Source organism: Athene cunicularia (genome assembly GCF_003259725.1).
Source record: "Athene cunicularia isolate RWA chromosome 10 unlocalized genomic scaffold, athCun1 chr10_part1, whole genome shotgun sequence".
Lineage (NCBI taxonomy): Eukaryota > Metazoa > Chordata > Aves > Strigiformes > Strigidae > Athene > Athene cunicularia.
Window position 1 is genome coordinate 4,357,785 of NW_020799112.1, and position 16,452 is coordinate 4,374,236.

Sequence of the window (16,452 nt, forward strand, 5' to 3'; positions counted from 1 at the left end):
GGGGCAGGTTCCAGCAATACAGCCCTCAAAGGCCCCTCTTAGCAGCTGCAGCTCCACATCAGTGCAAACCACTGCATTTCACTGCATTTTTATACATTAGCCCAACAGCACAGCAGGGACTGAAAGCCAGCGTCTAACAGTGTGTCCTAATGAGACACTGCACACATGCATATCGTACACACCGATACACAGGAAGCTAATGTGATGAAAAACAAATCACAGGAGAGCAAAATTTAAAAAATGTCCTAAAATGTGCATTTTATTCCATATCATTATACAATGTTTACATACAGGTATACTTTTAAAACTGCTCAAAGAAAGTGTGAAAAAAAGTGAGGCGAATATCGGTTTATAAATTCCTCCCCCTCCCCCAAATCCACACAAATAAAATACATTTTTAAACAACCTCTTCCAAATTCATGTTTTCTCCTGAATTTATTGGATCTTTCATTTCAACATGAAAAATACAATTGAACGAATCGTCGAGGTGAAATGCTGACCTACACTTCTGTATTGAGTTCCAAGAACACAACTTAAGACCTCCAGAAGCCTTCACTTTTCTCTGTTGCTTACATACCTTCATTGTATTGAATTAGAAGGCACAGAAAGTCCAAATCCTCACAGGACAAGAAAATTCTGATAAAAATAAATTACTGTGCTGGACAACTCCTGACTTGTCTGATATCAAACAAAAGACTTCAGTAGAACCTTTTGTTCAAATTAGCACCATTTCCATCTGATATCTCTTGAACATGAATCATTCTTCTTGTTAAAAATTGTAGTTGGCACTTGAGGTGGGACATTTTCTGCCACAGCCAGGATTCTTCAAAAGACTAAGCATACTGAATTGCTGAACTCTCTACAAAGTGTAGGTAACATTTTTGTTGGGAAATGGCACGTTAAAACCATAAGGTAATATAGCTTAACCCGCATATGGCTTGCCCATTTTGGTGCTTCCCTGACCCCTGCCTGATAATTTAGCAGATGTTCTTGTGACTGTGGTAAAACTAAAATAAAGACATGTTTATGGGGTTTCACGGCAAGCAGGTGTAAAAATAATAAAACAAATAATGTGGTTGCTGCTAAGAAGGTTTTCACATGTTGTTTAACTCCAGTAAAGTTTGATCCAGCATCTGATGCATACTAAGGTTTTCTTCTTTGGCATGCGCCACTTTCTCTGTTGTGGGATTAGAAAATTAAAACATGAATAGCAGTTCTTTGGAGGCACGGATTCTCAGAACATGTAGACATGCAATCATCATTTCAGTTGGAGGGTTTAGAAAGTTAAGAAATGTGCATGCTCATAAATACCGACTAGAATATCTATCTACAACACAACTAGAGAGAATTCCAAATTAATAAAACAAACTGCAAGTAATGCAAGTTTAGATCTGTTTACAGCTGCATGTGTTAAGAAAATGCACTGTCAACAGAGATGCAATTCTTGCATGTTCTGGAAGCTCTTTGCTTATAGGAATAGGGGATGGTGAATGGCTTTTTTTTTTTTTTTTTTTTTTTTTTTTAAAGAAATTATTTGCAGATCAATACTTTAAGTCCCATGTAATCCAGAACTTGCAAAGAAAAAAGTAAAACTAATCTAGTCTTCAGTGAAGTGACTTTTAAGAAATTTATTTCTTCTAGAAAATAAAATCAAAGTTAGTAGCTTTATGTTGCATGCACACTTTTATAGGACAGTCATTTAACACACGTATTTGATACAATAAATGAGCACAGTGTTCTAGAGCTGCATCCTACCAGAATTCAGGAATAGTAACTTCATACTAACGCAAGCATACCTTTAAACTGACCGGGTATTTTCAGATGGAGCTCCCATTCCTAGTTTGGTTTTTTGTTTGTTTTTAATTTTGTAAAGTCAAATACAAGCCCGATTCATAGCAATGCAAAATTACTGCATTAAAGTCTCCAGGTAACAAAACAGCTGTAAGTATTCTTTATGCTGGTTTGAAATACAAAAATCTGAATCCTGGTGAACGTTTTTGTCTCATCCATGTTCTACTAAAAACCTCAGGACCAATTCATGTCTGGTAAACCAGATGTCTCTCTACAAGACAGGCTGTTATTTTTTGGATACTGTTAGCTAAATGCTGTAGCTATTTACTGAAGTGGAAAGGAGCTACTGCACAGCCAAAGAGCTTACTGCTCCTCCAAAACAGGTGTACATACAGATAATGAAAAGCCTCACCCAGAAGCATTTTCATATTTTTCCCAACAGAAACTGAGAATTTAATCCATTAATTTTCCACAGAATCAACAGCCTGAAAGAATGAATATCTACGTTTCTTGCTTATTTCTACATTTACTGATTCATTCTTAAGGAAATTTGGAAGAAGCAGTTTATAAACAAGTTAACAATATAGCCACACTAAAGTTTAATCCTCATTCAATGCCAGCTTTAGTTCATTAGTTAGGCGACTGTTTTGCTCAAGTTGCTGGTAGAGTTGGTCTGTACAGGCAGCAAGCAGGTTAGAAGGGAAAAAAGAGGCAGAATGAAGACAGATTAGACAGAGAAAACAGTTAAGTAAGAGTTAATAAAGAAACTGGTCACACCACAGACAGTTCAGTAACACACAGAGAAACATTTTACCTTTTTTTCTAGAACTCTAGTAATGAAATAGCTACTCCAAGGAACACCTATTATAACTTCTGAAGAACTGGCTAAGATTTCTGTTGTGGGGAACAGCTGAGACAGGTAAGTGGGAACAGAAATAGAAAAACTGCAGCTATATTCCTAGAACCACCAAGTCCTGCTTTAATCTTTACGTACAGTGTGTGGTATGAGTGCCATTTTCATCTGTAAACTATTTAAGATGTGGTGAAACCTCATCTGTCAGTGGAGGAAAGGCAGGCAACTGTGTCACAACCAGGGTAAGTAACAGCAGGAGACATGCTGGTAGCCAGCTAGCACTAGGTGTTACTTCAGCCCGTACTTCTTTTCTGGGGAATCTGACAGCTGAAATGGTATTTTTGGTAGGGAACATACTTGTGTTACCAGTATCAACACACTTTGATACATTTAAATTGTCCAGTTGTACATGGTAAGAAAACAAACCCAAACATTCAGTGAAAATGAAATGGAAGCATGAAAACCTGTGTTGCTCAAATACAGCAAACAAACAGGATGGTTCACATTCAAAGAGAACAGCCATAGCTATGTTGTGACAGTGCATTTAGGGAGAGCTCTGCAGAGTGAAAGAATGTTCCATTATGGTTTTTGACTGTCTGATTTTCTCAAATTATCCATATTCTTCTCAGTAGTCTAGATTCAAACTGCACTCCTGACCTCTTGATCTCAGATTATTTCCCTACAGGAAATGACTGTTTCTGATTCTTTTCCACAAGCTTCCTAACAGTTTCCACAGAAATCCTCTTCCCCAGCAGGCTCTGGACACAGCAGTGTCAAAGCTGTGCAGTGAGCTGGTCTGTAGGACATATTTGTGAAGCTTCCTCCCCAGCCCAAACTCCAACAGGCAAGGTCAGTAAAAACAGTGCACATTTCAGAGCTCTGATCCTGGACCAGTAACAACTGGGTGTTGTCTCTCTTATCAGGGTAATGCCACATATATGTGGAAAAAACATCAAAACCTCAGAGCAACTAAGATTTCACTTTGACTGGTAAAGTACATTTAGTTGTTATTCAAACATGACAACATAATTTGAACTAAGAACTTGATGCTTACCTTCATCACAGAAAACTCCTCTCTTTAATTGAGGTAGAGTTTTACAGTATTTCTCAACATTCAAAATGAGACTAAGCATGAGGTGAAGCATGGAAAGCATTTACCAAGTGTACAGTCAGCCCTTAATTACCCACCGGCAGTCTGTGTAGGTTGTGAATTACCACAGAGGTAGAGCCAAGGGCTGGCTCTGTAGGCAGCCACCTTAGGCCAAGCAAAGAGTTCAAACTCTGGTGCAGGCCAGTAAAGCTCAGCCTCAGTGCAGCAGAGAGTCCAGGCAAATGAGACCTCAAAGCCAGCCTTGCACTCCTGTCAACAAGTCCCACGTACATGACTAGCTACACATGGCCAGACTTTGTGGGATGTACAACATCATGCACAGGTCAGGTCTGACAGTGATGGGAGTGCTGAAATCACAACAGCTCCATGGAGTCAAGATCAGTGCAGCAGGGCCAGCTAGGAATTCCGTATGCAGCTACATGGGTATCTGCACTGCACTGCTCATTTCCAGTAGTCTAGCTAGCAATTCATCACCCTACAGTGCAGAGAGCTGATTATGTGTTTGAAGGAAAAAGGAAGATTTAAATACTGATGTTCAGAATTACAGTGTTAAAAATTACCAGGTTCCTACATTAAGAATTTGCTTTTTTTTACTTATCTTAAACAACAGTATTGCAAAGAATGAGAGGGGAAAAAACACTCTGCTGACATGATAAACCAAAAAAAAAAAATTAAGGGGCTAGAGTTGCTGTAACATAAGCTACTCTGGCTCAATCGACAAGTGACAGCTGACCATATTCCCCATAACTTGTGCATTTGTGAGTTTAGCTTCAGTCATTTTACAAATGCTCATCCCATTATACCTGGTGAACCTTCACACTATACATTTTACTTCTCAGTTGCAATACACCCTGTATAAACCCACCTACTGTACTGCAACCGATGAATAGTAAGTTATCAAACTTTATTATCTGGACTACCAGTGACTGCTGATACATATCCTATACTTGGGCTCCTCCCCATAGCCAGCAACAGCAGGACATGTGTCATGGGATAGAAAACTGGGATGAGACCAAGTTTTCTAAGGATGGGAGAGGGCAGGATGATGCATTCATTTGCAAGCCTTATTTGGAAAACAGGTTTGGGGAATGGGAGAAAGTCTAGCACAGACTGCCCTGCTGAATAATCTTGAACAAGAAAGCCACATTTACATTACTCTATAAGCTAAAAAACTAAAATCCAGCAATGCTATGATGAGTTTATTCAGCTGTGGTGACTTAGGAACTTGAGCAATAGAGACAGGAATAATCAGAAATCAGTCCCGTCTAAACTGATTCACTTCAGTGTGAACTGGAAAATAAATTCTTTTATTGTGAAGAAAATTAAGTTAAAATAATGCAATAAACTCTTGCAAATTGCAAATAACAGTACCAAAAAGCAAGGTGTCAGTATGTAATGCTTCATCCTTAATTAGGCACTGCCAATCAGCTGAAAGCCAGTGTTTAGGGTCTCAAACCTGAAATCTGTATGTTTCACTTTGCAACAAAACCATTTTGTTATTATTGTAATTAGTTTCCCTAATCTAGTTCTGAAACATTTCTCATGAGTCTGCAATTCAAACTCACAAGTCTGAGCTAAGCACAAAAGTGAAAAGCTACTGAAATCTCCCTGCTGAACTTCCAATCCTATCATGCCACTCAAGAGAATCATATTGTAACAAAAAAAAAAGTTAGCAAGCAACATCTTTGCTGAATAATTGAGGTGTGAAAGAGGGGAAACTTTTGTGAAAGACATTTAAAAGAGTATTTTTTGGGTGAAAAAAGGAACTGAAAGTTTTTAATATTGCCCTTTTAAATCTGTCTCAAATATTTAAGTTAACAAACACTTATATAAAAACAGGAAGTCTTCAGCATCAAGCTAGGATAAAATTTCAGACTTTGAAGTGAAAAAACTGGTGTCAAGGACTTAACTGCTCTCTCAGCCATGCTCCCATGACCAAGTGACCCCAAGGAAGTAGTGTCCTTGCAGATTTTGGCCTAACAATAACAACTCAAAAAATTCCCATTCCATCTATTTGTCATTTTATCTGCATCAGATTGAGAAAGACCAAGATCAAGTTTTGACCTCAAAATACCAAGAGTAGTATTCTCATCCTATAGACTGGAATCGCTGGTTTCGCATTTTCAACATTCAGGCAAAAGTGTTTGCAGATTAAAAAAAAAAAAGAAAAAAAAAGAAAAAAAAAAGGAAACACCAAAAAAATTTAAATCCCTAACGGCAAAAAAAGCAATTTTTATTAATAACTGAAATAGTTACTTAAATAAATAAAGGCAAGGGAATAGCAAAAGGGATACAGCTGGGATGTTTATTTTACATTGAGAGATGTAGAGTTTCTGTACAGCAGAGCACAAACAGAGCATGTTCTGAGACAGGTGCTAGAGGAACAGAGTCAGCTAAGCTAGAAGACAGGACAATGAACCCATGAAACATCCAAAGTTTGGAAAGATGTTTTATCCAACCCGATGAAGATGTCTTTGGAGAAGTGAAGCAAAGAAAATTATCTGCATGAAAAGAAAAAGTGAGATAAGGTAGGAAATAAAAAAGATGCAGTAAAGACTTCCAAAAAAAGAAGCAAGAGCACAGCAGAGCCGAGCATGCCAAGATGATTACTGGAGAAACAGCACACCATGCTGGGACTGGAATGCTCCAGTAATGTCCTCATGTACCAGTAGAGTGAATTTTAAAGCCTGTTTTTCATTTAGGAATATCCCCAGTTGAAGAAATATTGTAATCTCTACACAGAGAAGGAGAAAATAAATCAATTTGCTTGATAAGCCACTGAGCAAAAGCCAGGGAGGGGTGGGGAATTAGAAAAAAAGTATCAAAGCATTAGACCCTACTAAAAAGTTGGGAGAGAGAGGGGGGAATGAACAGATAAGGGCTGAAAAAAAAGCCAAGGAAAAAACATTTAAAATATGGGTGCATGCAAAACCATTTCAAGCTCTGAGCAAAGCTTATGCCTTGCTAGCATTCCAGCTTCCAAAAGGAAATGCTGGGACTAAACACTGCACCTCACAAGCACCTGAGAGTCACAACCCTTCCCCTTTCCCATGCCAACCATGCAGGGTTCATGCAAATGAAACATATGAGCATGGGAAGGTGGATTTAGCATAGTTGACCTCTGTTCAGACTTTTAGGTTGATGGAAGCATCGTCAGTTTGTATCAAACACTGCAAGGACTATAGTCACACCTTACAACTGTTCACTCTCCTGAATTCCTGCTGCCTAATACATTGCATTATTTTTCTCCTTGTGACTAAAGTTGATATTACCACATTTTTGGTATATGCAAATTAAATTACTATTATTCTCCACAAATATGCAGAAGTAACCTACAATTCAATTGCACTTTTATGGGTTTAAATGACAAAGAATTTTACTTCTATTTCCACACTCACAATTTAGTGATAAAATTTTTCAAAGCAGTTAAGGAAATTTAGATAAACACTTTCCACTGTCATTAATAGAGAAAACAGTTAAATCTAAATTTCTCTGAAACTTTTGTAGGGACTTTGCCTGAGAAAAACTGTGCCAGCAGAATACACTCTGAATGCAACACGCACTGAGGCAATTTTCTTTGGGAAACTGAACATGATAGGCCTGGTAGACAATGCTTGAACAGAGGTGAACTGAAAGGATAAACACAGAGCTAAAAACAAAGGGTAGCCACAAGACACAAGGACTGCAGATGCAGAATGAAAGAATAAACACGGGCTTATTAGAGAGCTTACAAAATCACCATGAGTATTTACCAGGCTAGGCACAACACTCACCCACACTCTGCCACGGTAAAGAAATTGTTCATGGTATTTTGTACACCTAGTCTCGCTAAAGGAATGCGTCTCCCGCTACAGAGGGAGTGTAATTTCACAAGGCCGGAACCGCGCAAATCAATGAGGGCAGGGAAGCAGGTGCAGGCACAAGCTGGGAAGACATTTACATGGAAGTCATATCGTTGAGAGCGTGGTCCAGCTCCTCACTGATGGCTTTGTACTTCAGTTTCTGAGCATATAGCTCATCTAACATTCCCCCAAGGGAAGGCAGAGGTGTGCAAGGAAATGGAGCGTGATCACAGGATGGAATGTGAAGGTGGTGGCATGGGATACCATCCAGAAGCCAAAGGAAAGGGGAAGAGTGCACGGAAAGAGGTGTTGTGACAGACAAAACAAAAATTACAAAATTAGAGGAGAATAACAACAACAAAAAAAATCAACAGTGAATAGTTTTATGTGACAAGTTCATTAACTGCACTGCCAGTGGGGCAACCTGTGAGATAAGAGAAAATGAAGGAAAGAAAGTGTACAAGGGAAGCAAAATCCATGTTTCACTGCCTGGATTTTTGTTTTAGGAGAACCAGAGGAGCTAGGGAGAAAAGATCCAAAAATGGGTCTCAAGGAGGATGTTACCATTTATTTTCTACCACTTTTTTCTTTTTTTTTTAAAGCCACTCTGGTTTGTGTGATGTCATAAACTCATGTTTTTTACAGCGATTTTTGTTCCTTCTGAACATTTATCTTTCTTCTCTGCTTCCTGAGCCAGTGATCATAAATTTTCAGCAGTTACCTAGATATTTGATACTCTTTATGCAGAAGTCAGCCTGCCATGCCAAGCAATCAAGCTTCTTAAAATCCCAGACAGTGTAACACATCTGAATACTAAGCTCCGTATAACTTTTAATTACAAAGCACTACTGAATTGTTGTCTCTGGAGGGAGAAAGCACATTCTACTTTCCTACTGCAGTCCTGGAAAGATTTATCAATACCTTAAAACAAACTCTTTGAAGTTTAATAAGCTGTCCTTCTGATTATGTATGCAAGCCATTAGCTTTACTGAAAAATAGCATCTGCTCCATGACACAAAATGCCTGCCCTGACCCACACTTCTAGCAGTAATACATTAGGTTAGCTTGCTACATTCCTAATTATTACAAACATGACAGGGCTCTTCATCAGCTTTTCAGTAACATAACAATCATACTTATCACCTAATAATTTACTCTTTATATTTACATACCTCCAAGTAGAAGAGTATAAAGTAAAAAAAAAAAAAAGGAGTCTTGAGAACTTAAGAGAAAAAGAAACAGGCAAGAGCAAAACACCGTTCAACTGAAGCATTTAAGTTATCAATACATTTAAATCAGAAACCATTTAACCTATTTTACTCTTTAGACAGACTCATTTATATATAAGCAGGACAAGGTAGGTGAGTAGAATTGGGTACTAAAAAAACCAACAGGAGAATAAGAGATCTGTATTTCTGTAGTAAGTGAGAAAAACAAAGCCCCATACCTTCTAGGTCATCAATGCTCTTCTCCAGCTTGGTTACTGACCTCTCAGCAAATTCAGCACGGGTCTCAGCCTGAAGTCAAGAGAAATACAGATTAATTCAGTACTTATGAATAGAGGAGCAACAATTCAAATGAGGAAAAAAGTACAATGAGAGGAGACAAGTAATAAAGCAATACTAATTTTTAAGAGAGACATTTAACACTAAACTCTCTCCAATGTGACATGTTCATCCTTAAAGCCTCAAAATAGTGTTTATATGCAAAGAATCAAAGTTGCATTAGAAGATCTGTTGTAAAGAACAGCTCTAGTTTTACCTCCTTCAGTTTGTCAGTCAGGACTTTAATCTCTTCTTCATATTTGTCTTCTTTCTGCGAGTACTGTAATTAGAAAGAGGATCACTGTTATTAGACCAGGTGTTCTAAATATACCAAAAAGTATCACATTTAAGATTCTCTTCTAATAGATCAACCGTATAATGTGTATAACTAATTTCACTTACCAGACTGTGGTAATACGCATTTTATTACTAGAGCCAAATTGCCCTTGAGTTACATTCCAGTGCTATACACTAGAAAGTTTGAGTAGAAATCGGTACTACAGTTTTAAAGAGGAGCAGCATTTGGAGAAATTTAATGTTAGCACACAAGTGCCATTTTGAGGAACATTCTATAAATAATATTTAATCCTGTCAGACTACTTAACAGAACATGTGGTCAAATCACACTGACCTATTTGGAACTAGAAGGAATGCTAGATAATGGTAAGAGCCAAATACGAATTGAGTAGTAAGCCCAAATGCTTCTACAGACAAAGGCCTTGCTGAAATGCTGCATATAAAGAAAACCCCACAGGCCAATCCAGATGACAATATAAGGGACACATTCTCACATAAGTCTCTAGCCTACCTTCTCAGCCTGAGCCTCCAGCGACTTCAGGTTGTTGGTCACAGTTTTCAACTCCTCTTCAAGCTCAGCACATTTGCTGTTATTTCGGAAGGAAGGCAGGAAAGGGGCGGATGGAAGATTCAGTCAAGCAAAAGAAACAGGAGAAAATAGGGGGAAAAGATAGAGAAAAATGAAAACAATTACAGAGCAAAAGAACAGCCTCAAAAGCAGCTGAATCCATCAGAGATTGAAAGCAACTCTTTACAATGCCAAATTCCATTTCAAGTGCACATTAAGACAACGACCACACAGAAATTATCTACAGCCCTTGGCTTACACAGAAATATTGACATAGCCTTTACACGTGAGACAGTTCAGCTTCTTTTTGGCTGCACAAGAGATCAGTTTTAAAGGTAAAAATGAGCAAATAAACAAAAAAAGAGACCAAAGAAAACCACCAAAGCAAGATGCAAAGAGAATAAAGAGCATAGCGAGTACTTATTTGTTACTGAGTGAGCTAACTGTCTATGGAAGCTGAAAGACTTGGGTTGCAGTTAAACCTAAAAACTGTTTATTAGTATCAGTACCTTATCCTCTGCAGCCATTAATGCTTTCAAGGTTTGATCCATTATTCTTAACTGTTCTTCCAGCTGTCGGACTTGGCTGTTAGTGAACACATGAAATGCACAAAAGCCATTCACAAAATCAGTGTGCAGGTACAGCATGCAGTGACAAAACACACGCGCACACACATATGAACACATTTACTTTGGCACTGACCATTTATTTCAACCATTAGAGTAAAGGAGCAAAACATAGCTTTGAGCTGAACACACAGTGTACTGCCAATGTTTCATGCTGTTACAGTTGTCTTGTAGCACCTCACACACATCTTGGGGCAGTTCAGCACTTACCTTTCTGATAGTTCAGCACGTTCCTCAGCCCGCTCCAGGTCACTCTCAATGATCACAAGCTTACGAGCCACCTACGAGAAAAGGCAAGTGACAGTTAGGGACGTTATGTTACTGCAGCACACATAACCTGTTTCTAGAACCTACAAAACTGGAAGTTGGGCCTGTCCATCTTGTGGTCAGCACATCAGTTTTGATTGTGCTACATCTTCATTATTCGAGTCTTTGCTATCTGACATTCTTCAAGACCTCCCTTTCATTCACCAAAAGACAACTTAAAAATATTTTTCTCCCTGAGACCAGGGAATACTCTCAACCATTTTACTGCAAAGATCTGAGCACAGATCTGCCACCTTGTCCCCTGAGGTATCCAAGTGCCCATTTTAATTTGCACAGCTGCAAAGAGAGGCGTTTGTGATCTTTTGAACTTAAAAGGTAAAAGGGGAAAAAAAAATTAAAATAATTAATAATTACAGGCACAGCCTAAAGGGCCTTAGAAACAGATAAGCTGCACTCAAGAACTGACCTCTTCATACTTGCGGTCAGCCTCTTCAGCAATGTGCTTAGCTTCTTTAAGCTGGATCTCTTGGATTTCCATCTTCTCTTCATCCTTCTGGGCTCTATTTTCAATGACCTTCATTCCTCTGAAAGACATGAAGAACAGGAAATGCAAGGTTAAGGGCTTGCCAGTTTATTTCCATCTCTACTACTACCGGAGTGTGACTTTCAGATAGGTGTATTAAGGTGAACAAAGCTTGTCAGATACTTGATTCTTCACACCATGTATCTTAGTCCTGTGCATTCACACTTCAGGAGTTCAAAGGAAAGAAGCATGTCTTAAGAAGAAAAAAAAATTTAATTTGTTTAGCTCTTACCACAGTTCAACTGTACACTTTCCCATTTTCAAGGAAGGAAAACTGATCTTATAGAAAGGTAAATAAAGGGTCTTGCTTCTAAAGACCTAATAAGATGACTAAAGACATCTGTGCTTTTACACTCTTTATGAAACAGCATGTTACAACCCCTACAGGACTGACAGGCATTGTATTTATGGGCCAAAGAGTCCCATGAGTTTTGCCATGTCAGAACCCTACAGCACTGAAGGCCTCTGTGCTCTGCACAAGCAAAATTTAACTCTTTCATAACAGGAAACATTACATATTGCCTCTTTCATGCCTGTTTGACACAAATTCTCTTAACGATTTCACAATGCATTGTGAGTTCCAGGTGCTTTTCAACAGGCTGGATCATTAGTGAGGTAGAAACACACAGGCAGAATACATAGGATTCTTTCCCAGCAAAAGGTACTATCAAGATATAAAATACAATTTGTAGAAGCAAAACAGAAGATCTTCCAAAGCCACAAGTCTTGAGTTCCTAACTTACATTAAGCACTTATGGAAATCCCAGCCTAAATCTGACAGAATTTATCATGCTCTCTCTCTTTTGCTCACCTTCATGTACCAGTCTCGACAAGAGAACCAAAGCCTCTTCCAGCACTTTGCTGTTCTCCAGGTAAGATTTTCTACCCACAATGAAATCAAGAATCACCCGACAACACACGAGTAGGCATCACCCTCAAAAAGTGGCCATCCAAATAGGGAAGTCTGGGCTGGGCCAAGCAGTTTTCCCAGGATGTGGCATGATACATCAGAAGCCCTACCCCACTTAAATCTTATCTTTATAACTGAGACATGAAAAAGAATTCAAGCCTACACATTTTGGACATCCCTACAGACAAGCTGTAACTGAAGTCCATGTAGGCAAAGGAAGAGTGGATTACACATGTTCAGAGACATAGGAGTGGTTTAATTTATTTCCCTAACCCACACCCTGACAATTATCATCTTTGTCATAAGGGTAATGATCCATTCAAGAGTGGCCCCACCCACCTTTCACTCTCATCTGCAGCCTTCTCTGCCTCCTCCAGCTTCTGAAGGGCAGTAGCCAAACGCTCCTGAGCCCGATCCAACTCTTCCTCAACCAGCTGGATGCGTCTGTTCAGAGAAGCTACTTCACTCTCAGCCTAAGCACAGGAAGAACAGAAATTAGTTCATAATAACGCACACATCACCCCTCGTAAAAAATGATCCCGGGTACCTGCTAGCGCCTTTTAACAGCACTTCAGTAAATTCTGACTTCCTCCACTAAAAAGCCCATACACAGAGATGTACATGCCCTCATTGAATTGTGAAGTTATTGCTTAACGGAGGAAAAAGTGATTAATCCTTCCTTTAAATGGAGCACATTAAGGACTGTACAATTTGTACTAGAAAGAACTGCACTGGAAGAATTATGCATTGTTCCTTATATATTTTCTGTTATTGTATTTGCAGAGATTAACTAATTACAGTCATCCCCCCCTCTATTTTTTTAAACCAAATCAACAGAAACCAATTACCTAAATCTTTTATGTTATCCCAAATCCTTTCTTTATGACCTTTTGCCATACTTTGATAATAATTGTCCCAATATTTTCCTGAGTTCCATAAGAAGGGTTCAGTGTAAACATGCAAAAATACACCTAGATCAGCATTTGCAATGAGACAGCTGACACAGAGAGAGCATGAAAACATTTAAGAAATGCCCGAATACCCACAAGTTTTGTTTACAGGCAAGCTATGCAAGAGCTGACAAAGAAGGCACCAGCAGACACTACATCTCAGAAGGGCCCTGGTACAGGCAACAATCACTTAAAACATCTTTTTCCCCCCCACCCCATACTGTCATTCTTAAACTTCGCCTAGATTTGCCTCTTGCATTACCTGTTCACTTAATGTTCCATATAGCACTTGCAATTTATCTGCCTCTTGTCATTACAAGTCTTTACTTCTGACATTCTCAAATCTACACTTGCTTAAGTTGCAGACTAAGTTCTATAACAGACTTCTTGTAGTGGCCTCATTACTAAACTTTATTTCTTTCAAAGGTTATTAAGCACAAAATATATTTTAAAAGGTCATTATTCTAAAAAGTTAATTACTTCCAAGAATTACACTTAATTAGTAGTGAAAGCAATCTTGCTATATATGAGGAAGTACACATCTGAATTTCCTAGGGTGTCTAGTTGCGGGGGAGGGGACACAAACAACCCTCTAGGAAAAGAAACTGATACCAAATGTATCAGTTTGGTACTTTTTCTTTGATTAAAAATTTAAGAAACTGTTATCTGTTGCTTTTAATAACCAAAGGCAGCTGGATACACTTGGCCACAGCTGGATACAGTTGACCACAGCTAAAATTTTGTTGTAAATAGCACAAGTAAGAATAACTAACACACCAGACAAGTAAAACAGCCTTTGACATAACAGTAACACTGCCCCACTAGAATGATTGGAAGTAACACATGAACAGGAAAGAAAATATATATTTGAACATTAATGAGTACTGTCAGTGAACATGTAGAACCAGGAGTAGAAGAGACTTCATCCACATTAACCCAAATATAAAATCTTTAGCTATGTCAAACAGTAGTACTCTAAATCATACTCCAAATTTTCAGACTGTTGGCTTTAAACAGTAAGAAGTTGAACATTCTGATTTGAGTAAGAAAATACCTTTCATAAATGTAACCCTTAGGAAATATGTAATGTTACAGGTTAATCATTATCATGTCAAGACTCCTCATCATGATAAAAGCATACAATATGCTTAGAAAACACAGGGTGACTAAAGTTCAAGTTTTCACTTCCTGCTCCAGTAACTCAGTAAGGGTTTACCAACCAGCCTTATATGGCCCAAGTTATTCTTCTGCGGAGCAGGACTTCTCTCCTTATATGGTAAGGAAGGAAAAAACCCCAGTGACATTAAGGGGCACTCCCACAGCTAACAGACAAACATAACCTTCTGCATTTTTGCCATAGCACTTATACACCACATATTTTTACAATGAGCAATGACATGGATAAGTTACCGTCTGGTGTTAATCATTACCGTTGTAAGAGATTCTGGTTTCCAGAAGAAGGAAGAAAAATGCATTCTGAAAATGTGATTACCAACAGCTCCTTGAGGTGCGTGTGCTCAAAACAGAAGAGATTCTTTTTAAGGCAACAGCTGCTAGTCAGAGTTTTGAAACTTTTAACAATCTGGTTTAACAATCAAAAGCTGTAAGCTGTGATATGTTTTGGCCACAGCTTGAGCTTTTTCACTGTCTGCCTATCTGTACCTTGCACAGGAAGAAGAAAACAAAACAACCCTAGCTAGTCACATGCTATACATGTAAGGCATTACACTAAGGGAAGGGTCAGATTCACACCTCCGCTTGCTTGCTTGCTGCAGTGTTCTCAAAGCCTGCCTCCTCAAGCATGCAGAAATATAGCTGCAACAATTAAAAAATCCATACACAGCTAGCATTACAGAAGAGGCACAGGGCTACGTGTGCCTGTGATTTCGGTTTTCTGCCTTTATTCATCCCAGCACGGACCCCTCCAAACAAAAACTTAAATACCATGTAAATGTACTCTGCAGAATTCTGCATCATCTACATAAACCAACTTCAGGGAAGAGACAAACATTAACCTTTTGGATCCTGAGCATTATAGCAGTGTGGCTGAGCTCTAACTGGAAGATTCCTCCAACACTATTCCTTCTGCTCAAAAGGTAACTGCAAAGCTTTCCATTTTAATGGGAATCCTTTAGTACGTTGTTTAGAACAAGACATGTTACTGAAAGTAGGAAAATTGGTGTCCTTTACTCCACAAAGCTTAGAAAGCAAGTACAGTTTTTTTAAAGACAGAAACCCTTACGAAACAAGTTAATAACTGTGACATGACCCCTCACTAAAAAAAATGGATACGTGAACCAGTTTGGAAGAATGCAGCAGTTACACAAGTGTAAGGAAACACGTTTTTGCTCCTTGGGAAGAACACCTGCAAGAAATCAAAAGGTTCTTCCTTTGAACTTGATGCCCAGAATATGCAGAAAGCCCCATATTATAAGGAAATCCAATAATCACCACTTTTTCTATAGCAATAAACTATGTAAATAAGAAATTTGTTATTGTGCATCACTTATGTGACCAGGGAAGACACTGGAACTGCTGCAAAGGACACCGTATGTTTTATAGCAGGAAACATCACGTTACAGCTGCTAAAATTCCCCAAGGTCCGTGGCAAGGCAAACAACAGCCCTATCAGTTTTTTGCTGTAACTGCCATCCATAACTCCATCTCTCTGCTACGAGAGTCTGTGCTGCTCGCACCTGACCTTGTCTCTGCCTAAGACCATGCCTACCGTTCCTTTCCTATCTTAGCTAGGTGTTTTGGCTAGCTGAACACACTACAGATGGAGCCCCATGATCACACCGTCCTGGTGTTTTCAGGTACTGTGGGCAAGTACTTGGACGTGGCCATCTCAGGTTCAGTCCCAAGTGTGTAACTGTCGGCATACCGACTTCCCATCGCTCAACTCGTTAGGATGGGATAAGCAGACAACTGGCACTTGCAAAAAAAAAAAAAAAAAAAAAATTAAAAAAAATCGTAAAAGCTTGTTCAGAACCAAATACAAAGCACTCAATCTCAGACATCTCGCTTAAGTTCAACCTCATTCCAACTCAGCGTTTTGGTGTTGCCAGCAGACCCGGTGCTCTCCACTCCGGCACCGCGGCTCCGTCTGC

At 38.9% G+C, this 16,452-nt stretch overlaps 1 protein-coding gene across 2 annotated transcripts in view; it reads right to left on the minus strand.

The window, feature by feature from the left end:
- Window positions 1-232: 232 nt before the first annotated feature.
- TPM1 (tropomyosin 1) overlaps window positions 233-16,452 on the minus strand; it is an 18,699-nt gene continuing 2,479 nt past the window's right edge. The window contains exons 2-9 of one of the 2 annotated variants that reach the window (XM_026856221.1): window positions 12,732-12,865; window positions 11,366-11,483; window positions 10,843-10,913; window positions 9,950-10,025; window positions 9,359-9,421; window positions 9,045-9,114; window positions 7,696-7,774; window positions 6,042-6,256 (exon numbers count right to left, since the gene is read on the minus strand). In XM_026856221.1, coding sequence (XP_026712022.1) covers window positions 6,253-6,256; window positions 7,696-7,774; window positions 9,045-9,114; window positions 9,359-9,421; window positions 9,950-10,025; window positions 10,843-10,913; window positions 11,366-11,479 — 477 coding nt within the window. In that variant the 5' untranslated portion in view covers window positions 11,480-11,483; window positions 12,732-12,865 and the 3' untranslated portion in view covers window positions 6,042-6,252. Of the gene's footprint in view, window positions 1,178-6,041; window positions 6,257-7,695; window positions 7,775-9,044; window positions 9,115-9,358; window positions 9,422-9,949; window positions 10,026-10,842; window positions 10,914-11,365; window positions 11,484-12,731; window positions 12,866-16,452 lie in introns of those variants that run through there. The other variant, XM_026856222.1, reaches the window with a different exon arrangement.